The sequence below is a fragment of the Hevea brasiliensis genome, chromosome 13, assembly GCF_030052815.1.
Source record: "Hevea brasiliensis isolate MT/VB/25A 57/8 chromosome 13, ASM3005281v1, whole genome shotgun sequence".
In the NCBI taxonomy this organism is placed as follows: Eukaryota; Viridiplantae; Streptophyta; class Magnoliopsida; order Malpighiales; family Euphorbiaceae; genus Hevea; species Hevea brasiliensis.
Genome location: NC_079505.1, coordinates 68,999,059 through 69,022,951, shown reverse-complemented (window position 1 = coordinate 69,022,951; position 23,893 = coordinate 68,999,059). Strand labels below are relative to the sequence as shown.

The 23,893-nt window shown below is 28.1% G+C and overlaps 2 protein-coding genes across 2 annotated transcripts; both read left to right on the top strand.

Annotated features, from left to right (window-relative positions):
- Positions 1-7,871: 7,871 nt before the first annotated feature.
- Positions 7,872-8,791, top strand: LOC110661242 (stellacyanin). The gene is made up of 2 exons (XM_021819823.2): positions 7,872-8,157; positions 8,311-8,791. The coding sequence occupies exons 1-2, from the start codon at positions 7,974-7,976 to the stop codon at positions 8,658-8,660; spliced, it is 534 nt and encodes a 177-aa protein (XP_021675515.2). The 5' UTR covers positions 7,872-7,973; the 3' UTR covers positions 8,661-8,791.
- Positions 8,792-16,593: 7,802 nt separating this feature from the next.
- Positions 16,594-22,472, top strand: LOC110661241 (cucumber peeling cupredoxin). Its single transcript, XM_021819822.2, has 2 exons — positions 16,594-16,935; positions 22,043-22,472. Exons 1-2 carry the CDS (start codon positions 16,767-16,769, stop codon positions 22,345-22,347), a joined length of 474 nt encoding a protein of 157 aa, XP_021675514.2. The 5' UTR covers positions 16,594-16,766; the 3' UTR covers positions 22,348-22,472.
- Positions 22,473-23,893: the final 1,421 nt, after the last annotated feature.

The following is a 23,893-nucleotide window of genomic DNA, read 5'->3' as shown; positions in this document are numbered from 1 at the left end:
CCTACGAGATGTTCAGCTCTGATCATCATGCATTTAGCAACAAATTAGAGAAGAATCACACAATCTCATAATTTTTCTACTCATCTATAGCACTATCCCCTATATATATATATATATATGTACACTAATTCTGGCAAAGAAATTAATAGAACAGGCAATGCCTTTGAATAAGAAAATCGAAGAAGAGCTTACAGCCCCCTGTGAGCATGAGAAGAATGTGGCAAATTCTCCAATAGTATCTGTAATTAGGCTAAGTAGAGGTGAAAAATATTAATAAAAATTAATATTTTAACTTCAATTATTCATAAACTACAAAGTTCCGATGGATAAATTTTAATAATCATTCATGATCTTATCTAGTTGTAACATTACAGTCTCTCAACTTGAAAATGTAACATAAAACCTCATCAATTTTCATATTTTACACAGTAAAATCATTTAATCTCTAATTACCTATTTTTCAGTTAGACACTGAGTTGGACAGTTCCAGCATGGTGTTTAGTCAGTATTTCTCTTCTTTCTCAAGTCATGTGTAAATTGAATCATTCTTCTTTTGTAGACAGAATAATTTTTCACGTGTAGAGAGAATAATTTTACATTTTAAATAAGGAGAGAGAAATATTAACAAAACATCATGTGAGAGCTACTCACATCAGTTTCTAATTGGAAAATCAATAATTGAAAATTAGAGGAATTTTCTATATAAATTTTGAAAGTTTAGGAAGTTTTATGTTACATTTTAAAGTTGAAAAACTATAATGTTACAACCATATAAGTTCAGGGACGGTTGTTAAAATTTATCTAAGTTCCGATTGAATTCTAAGATTTGGATTTTAAATATTTAATTTAAAATTCATAAATTTAAGAATTTTTTATTTGACTAATACCATAAAAAAAAAAGACAAAACTTAAATGATTAACAACTAGAAATAATTCAAATCTATCAAACCCAATCTATTTACTACCTTTACAGCTAAGTAGTGATTTTAAAATATTAGTCGTCAGTAACAATATATTAAAAGAAATAGTAATTTTTATCTATACATTATCATTTTAGTTAAAATCACGATAGGTCTCACTTAAAAATATAAATAGATAATTTTTTATTGGTTGGGTGTTTATACACCTTAGTGTAAGTAAAAAATTTTCTAAAAAAAAAAATAATATTTTTGTCACATCAAATGCCACATCAATGCTTTCAATTCATTATCTTTGATCAGATCACAATAAATAATAAATTTTAAATTAGGTTAAAAGTAATAAAAAAATTAATTATAATTATAAAAATACGTAAATTTTTAAATTTTTTATAATATTTAACTTTTTCTTGTTCAATAAGAAATTCACCACTAGTTAATTATAAGGAAATGAGGTAGAAAGAAAAAAAAAATGGAGGGAGTGAATTATTTTCAAGGATAGGAGTTTTGGGCTTTTCATGTTTAATCAAATGACTCCACTGAAGATATTAGGAAATCACTGCTATTGTTTTGAGGAAATTTCTTAACAGAAAAATTCTTTATGGAGGAATTCTTAAGAAGAAAAATTTAAGGGGAAAACTTTTCTTATAATTAATGTGGGAATGTTAGAGCTTGAGAGTGTGGATTAAATCCATCTAAATCAAAGTTCATGGGCTTCTCAGTAAGTAGGCGTCAACTTGTCAAAATCGCCTAAACCCTTTTAACATCAAAGTTCAAAGGCTTCTCAATAATTAGACGCAGTATGTTGTTGGGCTTTTCTAGGAAGTGGCAGACCCTGAATGTTGGGATGGACAGGATATCCAGACCCTGAATGTTGGGCTTTTAAAAAATAATTTTCATGAAAAATATCAATTGATTAAGTATTGTTTGTTTCTGAAAAATGATTTATATATAAAAAATATTTTCATAAATTTTTATTAAAGAAAATATTTTTTATTAATTAATTTTTTTAAAAATTTTAAACACTAAAAAATATAAAAAAATATTTTTTATGAAACAAACGTAAATTAAATTAAAATAATTTATCCCTTAATAGTTAATTTTGAAGGATTACTGAGTTAAAAAAAAAAAATTATTGGATTCTCTTGATGGTAGGCCTATAAGGAAAATTAACAAGAAGATAATATGTCGAAAATCATAAAAAGTTTTCGTAAAATTGAGACTAAAAACATTGCCTTCTTATTACTAATTCCCAACATGGGTTAGTCCAAGTATTAAAACCAAACTAATAAGTCCAACTACATGTTGAAAACAGATTTTAATTACCTCCAAGTAATATCCTGTTTCTTTCTAAGAACGGCAGCAAATTAGACCAGGCAACAAATGTGCAATGAAGAACCTTGCCTGTCAAAAGCCCGAAAGAGAACAATTAGACCAGGCCGGTTCAGAATAGGAATCGGATCAAAACCAGATCACTTTAAATCGATTTGAAACTTATCAAACTTGTATTTGACTTGGATCTTAAATGAACCAGAATCGAATTAGATTCTAACCAAATTGCTTTTAAATTAAAAAAAAAAAAGTAGAAAAATTATGGACCGTTTGATTTGAATTTAGATCTACTTAGAACCAAAACTAAAACCAAAACTAGAATTAAAAACATGAGGTTTCAGGGTTTTAAGCCAATTCGAATTGCAACTGGCTTGATAGCCAAGTCTAAGTTCAGTAACATGATCATTCATCATAAAAAAAATATGACGGTAACCACATTCGAATTTTAAAGAATCATTGAAAATAAAAAAAGGAAAAATAATCTATCTGCTATTATAAAATGAATAAAGTTCGAATATATTTATATTTTGAGTTTATAATAAATTAAAATTTAAGTAAATTCTTTTTACGATAACTCCAATAATAATTCAATGTATGTATAAAACCATTGAATGCATTGCGAAAATAGGTCAATATAAATATCACCTGTCTTTTAGGAAAGCACATTCACAAAAGGTACAACTTTACAAAATTTGACTTCTAATTTGGATTTAGCATATTTATAAATGCATATGAATTGAAGATCTAATTTCTTGATTTTATACTCTTTAGATTAATCAACAATGCTCATAAAAATAATATGACAAATGAGAAAAAGTTAGGTATTGGAGATGGATTGCAGCATATTGAGCTACAATATTTTCTAAGAGTTTGAATAAATAGGCAAAACACACTGTAAGATGCTGACCAGGTCATATATATCTATATAAAGCTTCCGACGTGAAAGGTACTCTTATTTTTCCAATCCTTCTAAGAATCCATGAAAAAGAAATGGGAAGAAACGATATAATTATTTTATTTCACAAAATTTAATTAAGATCAGAATGTAAATTTTTTAAAATAAAGACTTAAACTAATAAAGCAATCAAAATTTGACCAAAAAACAACGAAGAAAAAGTTTCATTCTATCCCTTTCAGACGATGAAAAATTAAATAATAAAATTTTTGAAGTTAATTATACTTGATTGGGTTGATGCAAGCCAATGCCCTATATGCAAGCCTTACTTACAAAGGAGTCATGATCCCTTGGCGACCAAGTCATATTCTCAGTTTACCTAAACTACCATGACAAAGAGAATTTATCAATCTTGATAATATGGGTATATTATTTCATATTAGTTTGGGATAAAATATCTGTATTATATATAAAATTTGAATAAATCTCTTGAGTTAGTATTTAGGTAGAATTAGGCTTGATTTATTTTCTCTATATGATATCATAATATACTTATTTTAATATTAGGTCACTTACAGTTGTATTTGCAAGTAAACTTTATACTTCAAATATTTATGTCTAGATGTGAGAGTAGTGTATTGTCCCGTATTCAGGAACGGAGGCAAGGGGACAAATGGTAGCCTTGGCCTCTAAGCCTTTTAAAATCATTGTAAATATACATATATAGGTAGCATTTAGGAAGAAAATTTTTCATTTTGTTTTAATTGTTGGTCCTTTCTAAAAATAATTTTTATTTTTATTATGTTAGAGATAATATAAAATTTATATAAAAAAATTACAATTTAATTGCACTCTACTATAGCAGTTTTTTTAAATATATAATATGCTAGACAATAAATGTACAACATTTTTAAATTAATTTTTATATATATTATTGACCCCTAAAAAAATTTTAGGGACTCTATCTCTGCCATATTAATTTGGGATAAACTATTTATATTATATAGTTCTAACTAGATATATCAATAATTGATAAGGGTTTTTAAGATCAATTTCAAATTATAAATATTCAATTAAATTAATATTCAATTAATTTGAAAACACTTTTAATCAATGAATATAGTATAGCTTGCCCATTATTTATTTATATAATTTGAAGATGTAATGCTTTGTTAATGCACACATATGCCATTATGTGAGGGGAAATATTATATACAGTTGGAATATGAAAAGGTCAAAAAAATATGTGCATGATGAACTTTGAGTGTCAAAATGGGTTTTTAAAAGAGAAAGGATCAAAAGGAAGTAATTTACTGTTAATTAACAAGAAATCACTATGGCTAATTTTCTAAAATTGACTACGTCCTATTTACTCCTTGGTCCAACTATTTTCTTGTTTTTCTTATTTCTTGTTTTGACATAGTAAATATATATTATTAATCTTATAAAATATATACATTTATTAATATTTTAGAGGGTTAATTCAAATTGCAAGGACAATAATTCATTTAGCCTAAGAATAATTCATTTAGCCTAAGAGATTTCAAGTTTGAATCTTATCATTAATCTCTTGATGTAGGAAAAATTATATAATGAAATTGATATACGTACAACGATTTCATAGTAACTATTAATTGTAGTGGGTTACACGTGAGTTTCATCATGATTAATGATTATAACTAAGCAGTTATATGTACAATGGTTACATCAGATAAAGATTCTTTAATGTAGTGACATATATAGTACAATTAATTCATCCATAAAAGTATCTTAAATTTTAATTATGGCATAAATACTGTAAAAATACTTTTAAATGTATGAGTATAAAAGACATAATATTTTATGGTAAGTATATGACTACCGTATTTGTATCCTCATTTTTCTAATACATATATATATTATTGAAAAAAAAAAAAGATTTCATATATAATTGTAAGTCATGAATTTCCATACTAAACCTATACAAAAGCAGCTTAGAATTAGTTTGGTTTAGGCTTCCAAACTCAAAGTTGTGATCATTAACAAAGTCTTCATTTTTGAAAATACAATATCACGTTTCACATCTCGGTAGTCTCTCCACTACATTCAGAGCCATGAAACTTTCATTGCCCCAGTTCTTTGAAGATTGTGGCCCAAGATTTGGAAAGCTTAACATTATAATCATGGAATCTGCCATTTGAAAAATAGTATGTTCTTATAGTATTTATTTTAATAATAAAAAATTATAACATTTTAAAATTATAACTTTTATGAAATGTATTTATTTTATATTATAAATTTATGTAAAGTGATAACTATTTTTGTCAAATAATTATTTTATAAAAAAATTAAGATTAATAAAAAAAATTTACATTTAGATGTAGTAATTTTAAAAATAATATAATAGAATGTTATTTTTAATTTATAATAATATTATGTATTTTCATTATTACTGAAATTAAATAATTCAATTCATTATTGGCAATTTGATAATTTTTTATTATATTAATAACAAAAAATATTATATTTATATATTTTTAAAATAATATTATTTTCTCATTAATTTAATGTATTTTCTATATTTTATAAAAAATAAATATCGATTTATATAAATTATGAGATAAAATATAAAAATTTTATGAAATTTAAATTATTTTTTAAATAAAGTACTTTAATTACATTTTAAATAAAATAATCATAAAAATTACTCTTAATAAATGTATAAAGAGAATTAAATAGATATTTTAATTAATTATAATATAAATTGATTAAAAATTTATTATTATGATAGGTAAAAATTTATTCAAATTAAATTAAATAAGAGATAAATTTTAATTTAAAATTAATTTAATAGTAATAATTTATTTTATTTAAAATATAATTAAAAATTAAATTAAAAAATAAAAATCATAAATTACCTATGCATAATATGGGTATTATGCTAGTTTAATAATATATTTATAGTACAACCTTCAAATGAAGACACATGACCTGTAATGATTTCTTTGCCTCACTTCAAGTCTGAAAAATCATTACAATTCACAAATTATAAAATTTGGATTACAGATAATAGAATATTATTCTCTTAATTTCTTATACTCAAGAAATTGAACTTTGCTATTGATAAAAAAAGAAAATATGTGTATTTAGATATATTGAAGATTCTTTTTATGTGCATTTAGGTAGTAAAAAGTTAAATTTGGATTATAACTTAAAAATTAAATAAGGAAAAAAAAATTGCTATCAATAAAATTGAGAAATGAGGTAAGGGAAAAATTGTTAGCAATAAATTCAATTTAATATAATTGGCATATATGGGAAGAAGAAAATATTACTAGCAATAAATTCAATTTAATATTACCACTTGGCATTATCATTTAGTACATGAAAAAATTTGACTACTTTAGATAGTGTCATATGGCATAAATATAATTATTTTAGAATTCTATGTGGTAGCATCAGGAGAAAATCTGTTTGCTTTATATATATATATATATATATTTGAAGAGGTAATGCTTTGTTAATGCACACATATGCCATTATGTGAGGAGAAATATTATACATAGTGGGAATACGAAAAGGTCAAAGAAATATGTGCATGAAGGACTTTTGAGTGTCAAAATGGGTTTTGGAAAGAGAAAGGATCAAAAGGAAGTAATTTACGGTTAATTAACAAGAAATCCCTATGGCTAATTTTCTAAAATTGACTACGTCCTATTTACTCCTTGGTCCAACTATTTTCTTGTTTTTCTTATTTGTTGTTTTGACATGGTAAATATATATTATTAATCTTCTAAAATATATATATTTATTAATATTTTAAGGGGTTAATTCAGATTGCATTCAGCCTAAGAGATTTTAAGTTTGAATCTTATTATTATTCTTTTGATGTAGGAAAAATTATACAATGAAATTGATATACATATAATAATTTCATGATAACCATTGATTGTGGTGAGTTTCATCATAATCAATAATTATAATTAAGCAATTATATATATAATGGTTGCACTAGATAAAGATTCCTTGATACAGTGGCATATATAATACAATTAACCCATTCATAAAAATATCTTAAACTTTAATCATGACATAAATATTATAAAAATACTTTTAAATATATGTGAGTGTGAAATACGTAATATTTTCTGGTAAATGTATGATTATCTTATTTGTGTCCTTATTTTTCTAATATATATATATTAATGAGAAAAAAAAAATTAGATTTCATATATAATTATAAATCATGAATTTTCATACTAAACCTATACAAAAGTAGCTTAGAATTAGTTTGGTTTAGGCTTCCAAACTCAAAGTTGCGATCATTAACAAAGTCTTCATTTTTGAAAATACAATATCACGCTTCACATCTCGTAGTCTCTCGACTACATTCAGAGCCATGAAACTTTCATTGCCCCAGTTCTTTGAAGATTGTGGCCCAAGATTAGGAAAGCTTAACATTATTTAATTGGTGGGTTTACTCTAATTCACATTAAAAACAATATTGTTGACTAGTAAACGCACAAAGTCGTAAGATTTGGCGAGTTCTTACGCGGCAATGTCCTCAACGATTTCTGGAAGTCCCATATCTCGGCCGCGCAACCTTCAGGAATTAGCTCAACTCAAGCTTCATCATATTCCTTAAAATCATACACCTGTCCTCCATCCAACGGCCCATAATTATTCACTTGTTGCCGGCAATGTCCTGAGGCCTCAACACACTTTCTATAAATTGGAAAGGCCACAAGCATTTGCTTACACACTCAGGGAAAACAGAGTCTCCCTTAACAGGACAGAAACAGAGTAAAACCATATTACAGGGGGCGACCTGACCTTCAGAACTCATCCCAATGGCAAGAAAATCAAGCATGGCATTTCTCGCAGCAGTTGTTATCGCTGCTTTGATTCAGAGCTCTGTGGCTCAGACACAACATACCGTTGGTGATAACACAGGCTGGACTATTCCGACTGGGGATGCTGCATTGTATACCAATTGGGCTTCAAACCAAGACTTTTCTGTTAATGACATTCTTGGTAAGAATGCAGACTTATACTTTTATAAACTTGTATTTTATTACGAATCGGAACGATAAAGAGCTCAATATTTTTGTTTAAAAAAGTTAAACAACCAAAACAAGTTAGATCTTTTATTTTTCTAATTTTTTTCCTTGTTCATTGTTTTTGCAGTTTTCAACTATAACAGTGGAGCACATGATGTGGCTGAGGTGACAAAGGAAAATTATGACTCATGCAATACCAATAACCCAATCTCTCTCAATACCACCGCACCAACAAGAATCACTCTCACTGCCGGTGAGCATTTCTACATTTGTACCATCTCCGGTCACTGCTCTGCTGGCCAAAAGCTAGCCATCAATGTCACCGGCAGCGGCACCACCACACCACCATCCTCCACAACTCCATCTTCCCCATCTCCAACTACCGCCCCTCCTCCACCAGACAGCTCTGCTAGGTCCCTGAGCGTCGCGGGTCTCTCCGCCACCTTCTTGTCGATCGTTGTAGCTTTCTTGCATTAGATTGTGATGAAAAAATTACATTAATTAATTAGTCGTGAGTGTGATTCATTTTTATGTAATTCCATTGTTACACCGATGTTCTTATAGTTTGACCATACAATAAAGCTGTTGTCCACTTTTCAGCATATAAATTTTTTTTTTTCACATTCACTATTGTCTATTAAATACATGCACATATTTATTCCTTAAATTATAGTGAATAAAATTTAAGAATTTTTTTTTATTTTTTAAAGTTTTATTATAATTTGGATAAAAAGTTTTATTATAAAAAAATACATTTCATAATTAATAAAAAATTTACAATTTTTAATTAAATTACCCTATTTCGCTATCAACTTTTTGTCTAAACTTTGATGGAAATTATAGCAATATTTTACTTAGTTGGAATCTTTCTTTAATTTCTTGGGGTCCATAATTAATTGGTTAGAACATGCACTCATGGTTGACACGTGTTCTAGATTTTTTCCTTGCAAAGGGAAAGGAAAGTCTAATGTGGACACCTATTAAGGCATAATTAGGTCATCCACCAAGAATTTTTCATTTTTCATTTTTCATTTTGTCATTGGTGATAGAAAGTCTAATGCATGCATCTATTAATTCATTGCACTAATTTCATTTATTTATTGTATCATCAATGAAGAGTAGCTAATAATTTTAATGAAATAAAAAAAATTATAAATAAAATCTTATCTTAATTAATTAATTTTATAATAAAATCGTCTCTAAAATTATAAAATTTTGAGTGAAAATTTTAATTAAAAATTTATATTTTAAATTAAATAAAGAGAAATCAGAATTCAAAAATTAGTGAGAAGGAGAAGGATTAGTGATTACTTTAGCATCAAAATATTGTTACATGGACAAATTAACACCACAGGATGGAAAAATGAGACCTCAACTTTCCAACATCTTCATTGAAAAATTAAGTTGGTTCTCTTTTTATTAGGCTTTTCAATTGGTAACTTAATCTTTTAGTCAAAAGATCAAATCTATGGACACAATACCACCGTTGATTAAGTCAAACAATATTTATGCTGTAAAGATGATGTGATGATTTCGTGTTTATATGTTATCTCAACTTAAATTTAAATGAAAGCTCTGCCTTTCCTTTAAATTTTTTTCTCTTTAATTTTTCTTTTAAGTGACTACTGGTGTGTATTTTTATGGGTGGCAATCTCTTTCTTTTTATTAATTTTTTTTTTTTTATTAATTTTTTCTTTTTATTGAGATATTTTATATTTTTTTAAGAAAAACACTCAATAAAGTATAAATTTTTCTTCTGTAAGAGATATAAATAGGAGGTTATTTGGTGAAACTTGTAAAAAAATGAGTAAAGTGCGCAGTTTGCTTATCGGTCGATTTACATGCTTTGTTAATGTTGTCAAATTTTTTAAACTTTTTACACTTTTTATATGATTGGTTGATTTTATTTGTATAAAAATATAATATGTTGGATTTATACTTTTGATTTGTAATCAATTTCTATATAATGAAATATTTTCTTATTTTTATAAAAAAAAACTAAAATTTAAAATAAGTGAATGAGATTTTTTTTCATAAATAATTGTTAATTTTTGAAAATTAAAATTTAATTTATAATAAAATATTAATTATTTATTCTAAATTCGAAGATTAAGATTACATAAATATAATAAGTCATACTTATATAAATACCAATTAAATTAAAAACATTTAATATTTAAATATTTACATGAATTCTCATTTATAGATAAACCTTTTAATTTTAAATAATAAAATTGCCTCAATCATAACCCAACACAAAAATTATTTAAAAAAAAAAAAGTAAATTTTATTGACCTAAAATGCGTGGTGAAATTTCTCTCTATTTTTTTAAAACTAATAATTTCCAAATAATACGCTACTCTTTAGATCGTAGCTTCACTTGAACGACCATCGTACTTTCCCTCTCAACATTTCATCCTCTCATTTTCTCACCTCTCACCTTCACACTGTTTCAGCCATATTTTTATTTTAAATTAAAAATATAAAAAAATTTAATTATTATTTTTATTAAATTGTTGAATTATATATTTTTATTATTACGTAGATAAGATTATTTGAGTATGCTTATTAGGTGCATGATAGTGACTTGAATTTCTTTATAATAACAATAAAGTTTTGTGGTTCAACTGCACAACCATAATATCTCTCTCTCTCTGTATTGGGGATTTTTTTTTAATTTCTTTTATTCATCTATTGAAGATTGAATTTTCATTAATAATAATAATAATAATAATAATAATAATAATAATAATAATAATATCCCAATAATTTCTTCCATCCCATTTGAAAAATTTTTCAATTTTGGCGTTATGGTTTAACTAATAATAATAATAATAATAATAATAATCAAGAAACTTGCAGGTAAAAAAAGAAAAAGTAAATTATATCAACAATCTCTAAATATAGAAGATTGCTTATTTTTCTCTTTTAATTTTAATTTATTATAATAAAATTACAGGTTTGTTTTAAAAAAAGTCTTTTTATATTATAATGGTAAGTTCTGAGTTAAAAAAGATAAAATTATTCTTTCATCTCTATCTCAAAAATAAACTTATCATTTTATTTTTTTTTTTCATTCACTTTTTCTCTCTCATTTTTATAATTAAATTAATTAATGATTATTTATTAATAAAATTATTTATTTTATTTTATTTTACAATTATTAAGTATTTATTATTATTATTATTCAAATTATTTTTTTTGATTGTGGGTAGCTGAGATATTTCAGGTAACAAATTTTCTTGAACAAAACTTGTTCTCCATTCTTGCTCCTCTTTCAAGGCCTCTTCTCATCATTTCCACATTTTTCAGCGAGTTGACATTGTCAGCTCAGTACAAAACATAATAAGAATTAATTAATACATTATATATATAATTAATAATTATATTAATAAATAAAATTAAATAATTTTATTAATAAATAATTATTAATAATTTAATTATAAAAATGAGAAAAAATAATAAAAAAGAATAAAATGTAATTTTATTTTTGAGATAGACTTTATTTTTTTTTTAAATTTAAAAATCTGCTATAGTTAGATGAATTTTTTTTAAATAAAATTAAAATTAAATATTTTATCATAATAAATTAAAGTTTAAAATCACAATAAAATAATTTATAAATTAGAACACGGTTGGTGTAATTTACGTACAGAGCAAGCAACCTTACATTAAAAATTTTCAGAAGATATAATTAATTATATATATATATATATATATATATATATATATATATATATATATATATATACACATACTTTGTGGAGAGAAATGGAGCTCAGATGAAAGGTTGACAAGTATGCGTAGGGTTGGGCTGAGAAACTTTGACCTGGGTCTGCAACTTCTGCGAATGTTCACAAAGAAAAAGGGGCTATAAACCCATTAAAAACATTTATAAACAATGAAAAGACATCTTATCTAATCTGATTATTTATTTATTTTTTTAATATTATTATTGAAATTATTATTAAAAAAAATTAATTTTTTAAATATATTAATTATAGTGTATTAAAAATTAATTTAAAATTAAATTTAATAAATTTTAATTAAAAAAATTAAAATAATAAAATTATTTTTTTAAAAACATTTAAATTCATAATTTTATTAAAAAAATAATTTTAAACCTAAGGTAAAATAGCAAAAAGTTTTGATATTTTTCTTTTTCATGTTTTTTTAATCCTATTATGAATAATATATTAAAACTTGTATATTTGGAAATATATACTCTCCTTTCTAAAAAATTAAAAAAAAAAAAAAGAGAAATGAACACTTAATTTTATATTATAATAATAATTTCCAGTGTCGTGTCTTGCGCGCACTTAATTAATTGGCTTTGCGTAGTGAGGTTCATACATTTTTTTTTTCCGACGGCATCACCATCACCATTCAATTGTGTGTAAATTTGTTGAATCTTTTTATTATTATTGGATATGATTTTTAAATTTATAATTTTAAAAATATTCATAACTTCAAAATTTTAGAGATATTTAATATTATTAAGCTAAAATTCACAATTAATTAAAATTTTGTTGGGTCTTTTGAATGATGTGAAATTGACAATATTCATACGCATAAAATTTAGCTAAAAATATATTCTGCTTTGAATTTTCATTTAAGGGTCAATTTATCTCATTAATTTACGATCAAATCAAGACACTTTCTCAATTTGAAAAATAAACTGATTGATTGTTTAAATTTTTAATTTTTAAATATTTTAATATGTATATAAAAAAAATATTTATTTAATATTATAATTAGAGATCTAAAATTATTTTTCTGAATAAAAGTATCATTTTAAATGTTATTAAAAAAAATAATTTATAAAATTATTTTATTATTTTAATATTTTTATAATTAAAACTTCTCAAATTTAATTTTAAATTTTTTTTAATATTTTCTAACTCATATATAAAAAAAAGTAATTTTTTCAATAATAATTTTAATAATAAATATAAAATGTATGAATACACGCATAGTGACATGGCAAAAACCCTCGTATGCGTTACAGTAAGCTAAAATTTATAATTAATTAAAATTCATTAATAATTTATTGGGTCTTTTTGAATGATGTGAAATTGACATCATCTACACGCATAAAATTTTATATATTCATTAATCACATATTATGAGCTAAATAATTTATGTTCTTTTTTTGTTTTTCATGCATAAGATGGGACTTCTATTTTCCTTTTTAATTTTAAAAACATATACCACACGCTATTATCCTTCTTTATACCTTAATCGAACTAATTCCGATGACAATTAAAAATGATTTAGAAATTATCAGAATCTTTATATTTTTTTAAGCCATAAAAAATAGGAAAAATTGTAATTTAATCTTTAAAATTTGATAAAACTTTTAAATTAGTTCCTGTATTTTAGTTATTTTTATTGAAACTAACAGTAATTATAACACTCCAAAATTTTAAATTTTATTATTTTATGAGTATTATTGATATTTTAATTTTAATTAAATTTTAAGAAATTATTTGAGATTTTTCAGATTTTAAAAATCGAGTTCGATTTTCCGAAAATATAAACTTTGATGATTTTTAAAAAATTAATTTAAAGACCACGTGGCAAAACTAAAAATATATTTGGAGTCTACGAATTTTTCTGAGTTTTCTGAATTTTTTTTGGAATTTTTGGACCTCGTTTTCGGTCCCGAGACAAAGTAAAAATTCAAAAATTTTGTTTCCTGAATCGGACCGTCCGAATCAAACCCGACCGGATCAGACCAGTCGAATCGGACTGGCCTTTTCTTTTTCTTCCTTCTTCCTCCCGCGCGCGTCGATCTCCTCCCCTTCTCTCTCTCTTTTCTCCCTCCTCCCTCCTCCCCTTGCCGCGCCGCCACCTCCCCTGCCTACCCACCTCGCCGGCGCCCCACCTCGGCCCTCCCCCACGACCGGCCGCCGCCTGGAACGCCGGAAAACGGCCTCAGAAAGGACGCGCAGTGCGCGCGCGACGCCTGGACTTCCCGGCCACCAATCGGACCGGGTCTTGTGTCTAAATTCATCTACTCGTCGAGAGCTTTCCATAGACACCAAGAACGCCGAGATCCATCGAGCGGTTTGTCCAATTTTTGCCCGGGAAGTTTTAGCCCATTTTGACTTTTGGGCTAGATTTCTCACAAACAGTAAACCCCACGAGAAAACCGAGAGTACCCGAGCGCTCCACTCGTCGAGAGCTTCGCGGCGACATAAATTTCGAATTTTTTTGACACCGTTATTTGGTGGGTCCCACGAAACTTCGCAGTGTTTTTCCGAGCATTAAATGAGCTCAGAAAATTCTGAAAAATTTATGTGCTAACCCCCGTGTTATGGGCTTCGTGTAGGTATCTCAATTCGGGGAAATTCGACAGTTGTCCGGGTCTGTGAATTTCCTACGCATGCACTGCACGGAAAAGTCTCCGAATTGGATCGAGGTTTTGGCTATCCCCCCATTGTCAGATGTCCCGAGCGTGTCCCCGAAGTCGGAATCGGCAAAGGTAAACCCGAACCTTGCTTTTTCGTAATTTTCTAGTGCTTAAATAGGATTAAAAATTCATAAAATATTCGTGGTAGCTTAGAAAATTATGATTCTTTTTGCAATAGCTTAGTAATATTGCTAAGGACCGCGGGGCAAAGTTTTAGAATTTTTAGAGCTTATTTGGGCAGTTTTTGCAAAAATGGTCAATTATAAGGACTAAATTGAAATTTTACATATTGTGATGGATGATTGATTTGATGGGCCCAGGAGGGGCTGTGTGATATGATTGAGCTGTGGATATATGGATTATAAATATAGAAGTGTGTGAAAATGTTATTGATGTTGCATTTCACTCTACAAGGTGCACTAGTTTTAGATAGTTATAGAGATTATGGTTAAAATTGATATTTTACTCTCTGAGTCGAACGCTCACTCCTGTTCAATATTTTTCAGGCCACAGGAGGATATTTTTGAGGTTAACTTGCTTTTCTCCCTTGCAGGTCGTTTATCAATATTTGTGTAATTCTATGAATTTCTAGAATTTCCGCATGTGTTAGAAACCTTCATTTAAATTGGGCTTGTAATATAAGTTCTTATTGTGGACCTGTAAAATTATTATATGCATGTTTGATGGACTGGATGAGGGAGCTGAGCTCCCATTTATCTTTATGATGATATGAGTATGTGGAGGGTGAGCTGAGCTCCCTAATGGATTGTATATTGTGTTTACAGGTCGAGTGAGTCAAAAACTCCCCGTTAAAAGGTCCACTTTATGGCCGGACTCTGTCCGGTTGGTTTCTTGAAATTGGGCCCAAATGGGCCTTAGAATTGAGTTAATGAATAGTTAGGCTTACTACGGGCCTCGGGGGCTTTAGGCTGGCCCAGGTCCTAGTGCCGGTCCGGCCCATAGGTTGGGTCGTGACAGTAATTTAATATGATTCTAATCGTATAGATTAATCTTGAAGTTTATTGAAATTTCAAGGATTAAATATGTGAGTTTTAAAAATACTAAAATTAATATATTAATTTTGTCAAAATTTAAGGACTAAATTCTAATTTAGACTAAAAATTAATGTTTAGAGTAGATTAGATTTGTGGAATGCTTTCCAACGAGTTCTTCAATTACAAAATTAACCCTAATTTTGAAATTTCAATATGATATTTAGAGATTTTAAAATATTATTAAGGTTTCATTTGTTTCAAAAAATTATTTTTGTATTTTTTATTATTTGGGATACTCAAAAAAATAAGACTAAGTCAATTTTAACAAAAATGATTTCGTGATCTTTTCAAAAGACGAAGTCAACATTTTCTATTTTTTAAACTTTAATAATCTTATTAAAATATTTTAAAAATATTTTATGGAAAATAAAAATATTTTTTATGAAAAGAATTTTTCATATACAAATTATTTTTCATAAAAAAAAATGAACTCCATTTATTTTCCAAAAAATATTTTCTTGAAAAATATTTTTTATATTTTTTAATTTTTGGGGCACTTAAGAAATTTAGTCAACAAAAAATATTTTTCTAACTAAAAGAAAAACTAAGTAATTTTAAAAAAAAATAATTTTATTTTTTTTTTAAAAAATCATTTTCTATTTTTTAAATTTTAATAATTTAATTAAAAAAAATATATATATATATATAATTTAACATTACAACTAAACAACAAAAAATATTTTTAAGTAAAATATTTTTTTTATAAAAAATAAATTATATATATAAATTATTTTTCATAAAATAAATAAAGCCTGAGTCCTAAAAAAAAAAAATTTCACAACCTTCAAAGTCTGTTAGGTTTATTAGAGATCTAAGAAATAGCATTAGATGAGATAAAGTATACGTGGAAGCAAAACAGCCCCTAAGAAATAGCATTAGATGAGATAAAGTATATGTGGAAGGCCTGGCTTTCGATAGTGTGTTAAATCATATGTCTTTGTGTAACACGTGGTAGCTCGAAAAAGCAAGGACAATAATATTGGTATAAAATATAGAGTAGATAGGCTTCACTGGTCTGTATCCTCTTCTCTACTATTTTTCTTTGTTCTGATCACTCTTCCTCATCTCCATAGCCATATCCAAAGTCCAGGGTCGACCTGTAGGACACAGAAAATGGCATTCCGGTTGGACTTGATAATTCTAGTGGCATCTATGGTGGGTGCAGCAGCTGCAGCAACCACATATACAGTTGGAGACACTACGGGTTGGAGAGTTCCTCCTAATACTTCTTTTTACGATACTTGGGTTGCAAATAAGTTGTTTGAGGCAGGAGACTCTCTAGGTAACTGAATCTATCCTAATCATTAGTTGAATTAATGACTATTCTTAGTTTCTTTTTTCCTTTCTTGGCTTTTGAGGCTTTGAAATTTCCTCTAGGGTTTTGATTTTAATTTAACTATAATTATTCTTCTATTATTGCACTCAACATCTATCATTTCCTTCCAAATTCACATATTTTTAAGTATCTAAATATATTAGTTTCTTATCTAAATGATAAAAAAGTAGTCTTCTTTGTCAAATTAATGTTGAAAAATTGGGAGCGGGAAGAAATAGAAAGCTCAAAACTCAAAATGGACTTGAGTGAAAATAAAGTTTTATTAGGAGTGATTAAAGAGAATTTACAATTCAAGCTCACACTTCAGCATCACGCTTTAGTATTTCTTTCACTCACACTAGTAGTCACACACGAACAAGAGTTTCACTCTTAAGACGCTCACTCTCTTCACGTGCACACTCACAATTCACACTCTTAGACTCTAGTACACTCACACTTGTTTGCACTCATTCACTCGCACATCACAACTGCACATACAAACACTTCTTTATAGGTACGTTAAGTCAGCAACCAAAGTAAAATTGGTGTTGAAGACCCTTAAAACATCTAGAATGGTAGTGATGAAGTTTCTCTAACATGCTAGACTTTTGCAAGCTTGAAGAAGTTTTTAGAATCAGTGAGAGGCGGTGATGAACTATTTCAATGCTTCCCCTCAGGATTGACTCTCCTTTTTTCCGGCTTTTGATAAAAAAGGTGTAATGGAAAATAAAAAAAATACCAAAAACAGGTGAGTTTGAAAATAATTATAAAAAAAGGGTGAGTTACGCTGAGGTGAGTACGAGACACTAATTATTAGTCTTTGTAAGGTTTGGACACTATTTATAACAGCGTCCGCATCAAAATTTTCAAAGGAAAGTCGGACATTATTCAAAATAACGTCCAACTTTTCTTTAAATAATAAAAAATTAATTAAAAAAAATGTAAAGGTTGGACGCTACTTAGTAGCGTCCAACCTTTTTTTAATTTTTAATTATTTTATTTTATATTTTAAATAAAATATAAATATTATTTTAATAAATAAAATTATAATATATAATATTATATATTATAATATTTTTATTATAAATATTATTTTTTAATTTAAAATTAAATTAAAATTTAATAAAATAAAAAATTAAAATTAAAAAAATAAATAATTAAAAAGGTTTAAGAAAAAATTTAAATATAAAATAAAATAATTAAAAATTCAAAAAAAAAGGTTGAAAGCTACTATAAGTAGCGTCCAACCTTTAAATTCTTTTTTAATTAATTTTTTATTATTTAAAGGAAAGCTGGACGCTATTTTAAATAGCGTCCAGTTTCCTTTAAAATTTTTGATGCGGACGCTATTATAAATAGCGTCCGAATCTTAAAAACGCTAATATAATTAGTTTCCCGCACTCACCTCATCCACTTCAGCGTAACTCACCCATTTTTGGTAATTATTTTCAAACTCACATGTTTTTGATATTTTTTTGTTTTCGATTACACCTTTTTGGTCAAAAGCCCCCTTTTTTCATGCCAAGTTGTTATATGCTTCTTTGAAGATAGTAGGTTACTTACTTGACGTACCTTTGGATTTGGACGCTTTACTCTGGTAGATCTTTGAAGTTAAGATTCTGCTTGTTCAATTTACTCATGTTGGCTTGATCGAATATCTTCAGGTATTTCATAATGTACACTTGTTTGTCATGGGCTTCTAGATCGTTCTTGGTTTTGTGGATTAGACTATGCCCCATCGACAGTTGGCCTTTCGTTAGTTGCCTTTTAAATATTGTCTTCCTTATCTTGTTCTTTCTCATCCAACTTTTCATGTAGCTTGTCTTTTAGCTCGTTAGAATTAGCTAGCACAACTTCTTCTAAAGACCACCATGATGACATTTTATCAAAGATAATATTCCTTGAAACCTAGCATCGGTCAGTAGTGGGATCACAACATCTTTGACCTTTTCTCACACTATTGTAGCCCATGAAGATATATTGTGATGCCTTTTTATCAAACTTGCTATGTAAGTGATCAAACATGAACACATAGCAAACACAACCGAAAACCTTCAAATAACTTACTATGGGCTTCTAATTCCATAACTTCTCGACCAGGAGATAAGGCCTAGCTTTGGTTGTGGCAATCAATTGGTGATATACACCACTTTCTTCATATATTCTGCCTAGAAATAGCTAGGCACATTCTTAGCATGTAGCATGCTTCGAAAAAACTCTGTAAGATGTCGATTCTTTGTTTCTGCTACTCCATTTTGCTGTAGGATCCCTAAACAAGTCAATTGACGTCATATATTTTTTTCCTTTAAATAATTCGTGAACTCATCTGATATGTACTCTCCACTATTATCTGTACAAAAGGCATCAAATCTTCTTTCTACTTCATTTTCAACCTTTTGCTTAAATTCCTTAAATTTGATCAAAGTTTCAAACTTTTCTTTCATAAAGAATCCCAAACGTACCTCAAATAATAATCAATGAAAGTTACCATATATCGCATACCACCAATGGAAGGATCTTTGACTTGGCCGAACACGTTTGAGTGGATGAGCTTCAAGGGATTTTTTGCCTTGTACCTTGATTTCGTACATGTTAACTGATGAGCTGTAGCCTACTGACATCCAGCTCAAACAACATCATTGTGGATCTCCAATTGAGGAAAGCCTTTACGCATATATGGACTTCACCATCATAATCTTTAACTTTTAGTGGCTGACATGTCCGAGTCGTGTGTGCCACAAGTCAGTTGTTTCATTCTTCCTTGTCTTATTTACGTATGTTGACTCAATAGACATTACGTAGATAGATTTTAATCTTTGTCCTTCCATAATAGGCTTGCCACGGAGTGACAAGCTTCTGAGTACCTTGACATTATCCGATCCGAACACCATGTAATTTCTAGAAGATGTCAATTGCAAAATTGATACTAAATTCTTCTTCATACTAGGGACATGGAGGACTTTCTCCTAATAAATTCTTCTTCATACTTGGAACATGAAGGACTTTCTCCAACTACACTTGATTAGGACTGAAGCGTGGCACAATCATAATGCTACCAATATTTTCAAAATATTGGCAGCTACAACTGCCTGTCCTCCTTTATATTCGAATATGTTACTGAGTTTCTATCCCATCATGTGATTGGAGCATCCAGAGTCTACAATCCAATCTTTGTCATAGTCAACTACCTTATCGTTACAAGCAATGAGTGACACCTTTTCCCTTTTCTTAGTTGTGTCATCGAATGTTGAATTGTAAAGGATGAAAGAAAATCTCATTCCTCATCGTTTTCTTGTGCACTCATTCCTCATCATTTTCTTTTGCAATGTTGCTAAATTCCATTCAACAAATTGTTTCTTCAATCTACAATCTCGAGCAATGTGACTAGGTTTACCGCATATGAAGCACGTTGTCTATAGTTTCTTCGATGTTTACCTCATCTTCCAAGACTTTGTTGAGCTCCCCCTTATTGAAAGCTCCTTTGTTGTTGATCCTTGATTGTTCTTGATTTTTCTTCGACCATACACTAACACAACACCCTTGTCTACCTTTACATTTTTGGCTGAACAAGGCTTCTTCTTCCTTTTTTAAAGAAGTCCCTACATTTTTGTTGTCCAACTTCCTATGCGGCTAATAGATTCTCCAATTCTAATAATGATGATTGAGTTGCCTAATCACATATCACGATGATGATAGGATTGAACTCTCATCTCAAGCCATGAATAATAATTCTCTTCATTCTTCCTTCACTAATTTTAAACTCAGAATCTAATTTAGAAATTTCATGGCAAAAATACTGAATTTTTGTAAAATACTCATTTACCAACATCTCCTTTTGCAAGGTAGACAAGAACTCATTCTCCAACAGCTATAGACGGTCATCATTTCTCCTAATGAGTAAAGTGGCATGGCATCCCATATCTCCTTGGGCGACTTTGCATCTTCATTGTGCTTTAGCAAGTCATCTTTCATAGAGGTCTTGAGTGCAAACATGGCCTTCCTTGCTTTGGTCATCCATGCTTCTGTCTTTTTGTCTTCAGTGGGAAGTGTTGTCTCTACTCCATCGTTAAGGCCTAACAAATTATGGCCTTGTAAATAGAATTGCACGCACGTGCGCCAATACTTATAATTGGCACCATTCAACTTCTTAATGCTCCCCACAACACTAGTTGAATTTGCCATCGTGACTTAGTATAATCTCATTTATAATACCAAGTAAGCGTGGTCCTAGACTAACAAACTTCTTAATCCCAGAGTGTACACAAGCAGAACTTTGAGTTGCACTTCAAGCAATACTCTGACCAGTGGTTCGGACCATTAGGCTCTGATACTAAATTGTTGAAACATTAGGAGCATAAAGAAATAGAAACTCCAAAAAGCTTAAAATAGACTAGAGTGAAAATAAAGTTTTATTATAATGGACTAAAGAGAATTTACAACTCAAGCTCACACCTTAACACTTTAGTATTTCTCTCACTCACACTAATACTCTCACACATACAAGAGTTTCACTCTCAAGACACACACACTCTCTCTCTCTCTCTCTCTCTCTTCACGTGCACACTCACGATTAACACTCTTGGACTCTAGTACACTCTCACTTGAACATCTCATTCACTCACAAATCAAAACAGCACACACAAACACTTATTTATAGGCACACTAAGTTCAGCAACCAAAGTAAAATTGGCCACAAGTAAAGCCCGTAATGTTAAAGGCCCTTGAAACATCTAGAATGGCGGTGATGGAGTTTCTATAACACTCCAAAATTTTGCAAGCTTGAAAAATTTTCTAAAATCAGTGAGAAGCGGTGATGAACTCTTTCAATTAAAGCTTTAAACAATCTCACTTAAGATCCTCTTTCTTTTAATATTTCTAACTCAAGAAAAAAAAAATTCAAGTAATAATATCAGGATGTGATTCTACTTTAAAAACTACCATTCAATTAAAATTTATGAATTTTTTTTTTAGAAAATAGTTTAAATTTATAATAATGGATCCCTTGCAGCTTGAGTAATTAAGTAGCTTTATCTTACCACTTATTTTTGTTTTATTTTTAAATTGATGACATCAGAATTCAATTGGACATCCATTCACACTGTGTTGGAAGTGACATCAAAGGCTGAATATGATAATTGCACTAAAACAAGTGGTGTTCTCCAGCAAACCAGCCCTGCAACTTTTCGATTGACCAAAAATGGAACCTTCTACTACATCTGCACCATCGGCACTCACTGCGATTTAGGTCAGAAGGTGACCATCAAAGTTGGCAATGGAAGTTCACCATCAAACTCTGCACCTCTACCTCTCACCATCAATGTCTTTTCTCAACTTCTCTCTGCCACTATCATGTATTTCTTGACTGCTCACATTGTCTAATGAATTAGGATTGTGTGTACAATTTCTTGTTGTCTTTAGTGTTTTTGTACTATCTGTTACTGTCATGGTCTTTCTTATAAATTGTATTGTGATGTTTTTTTAAATGATAGTTAATGTTTCGTGAATTTTTTTTTAATTACAAGAATTGTATTGATTTTTACTATCAAATATATAAAATTTATTGTTATAAATTTATTATAATAATATATAAATAAAAAAATTATAATTACTGTAAAAAAAAATAAAAATTTTTAATGATAACAATAATCATTGATATATTTTTTTAATGTATCATTATTAATAATTATTCATATTATCGTTATATGTTAATTTTATAGGTTAAAAAATTAATATTATTATTAAATTTTTACTGTTAATTTTAATATATGTTGTAGTGTTTAAGCCCTGAAATGAAACCAATTTAATTTATTTTAAGATTTTTCCTCATGAGCTTAGTTAGGATGAAGTTTACCAACGTAGCAAGGGCATTAAATTAATATAGAGAAACCTTCAGTGACTAATCATAAATTGTATTTGGAAAATGAGCTTCTCAAACATCATCACATGGGCGAAATATCAACCCAATTGACAATCTTTATTAATTTGAACTAATCTTAGATGTAGGATTGAAATTCTAATTAAATTGCCACTTAGGAATAAAAAATTATAAATCTCATTAGAATTGGAGTAAAATTTAATGATTAAAATTTATAATTTATATATATCCTACAAATAAAAAGTATTCAAAGATTATTTAATTTAAAAATCTTGAATGTACTAAAATGATATGGGGATGTGTGTGATTAAGTTCCCTCATGGAGTAGACTTAATTTCATTAAGTATGAACTGATCTAAAATATAAAATTAACTAGATATCATCAAATTGGCTAAAAATAATATGCAATCATTGTCAATTTCCTAGAGATTAGGATTAACATAAATCAACTAACAGAGTTAGAATTTGGGCAAAAGAGTTAAAGAACTAACAGTGCAGTACATTATGGATTTAAAACACAATATATATAAAATAAATTAGAGTCGTATATCTATGTCTTGAATGCTTCTGTAAACTGGATCTTGATAAAGTTTTGTCCGTGCTGCTTTGACAAGGCAAGAATAAGAAAGTGTGGGAGAAAAGGTGAAAGGAAAGGATAAAGTGTGGCTCCCATTTATTTTTGTGTTTTAGAGGCGGGGGAGTTGTTAATTGATATGCTTCAATTCAAATGGGTCCATTCAAAATTGTTCACCCTTTTAAAGAAAGGTCCAAAAATATATCATCAATGCAATTAAAATTCAACATCCTAAACATCATGAGTTTTAGTTCAGTAACATATGAATCGTCTCCAAAACTATAAGATATTGAGTTTGAGTATGAAGCCAAATATATCTTCAAAAAAAAAAAAGGTACAATCTACATAAATTTGAGATGCCCATACACTAGTAATGCGTGCACTTAATAAATTGAAAAACTCTTTGTTTTTTGAATAGCATAATTACATTTAACTTCTAGTAATGCAAATTTGCAATTTAGGGGTATACAGAATGC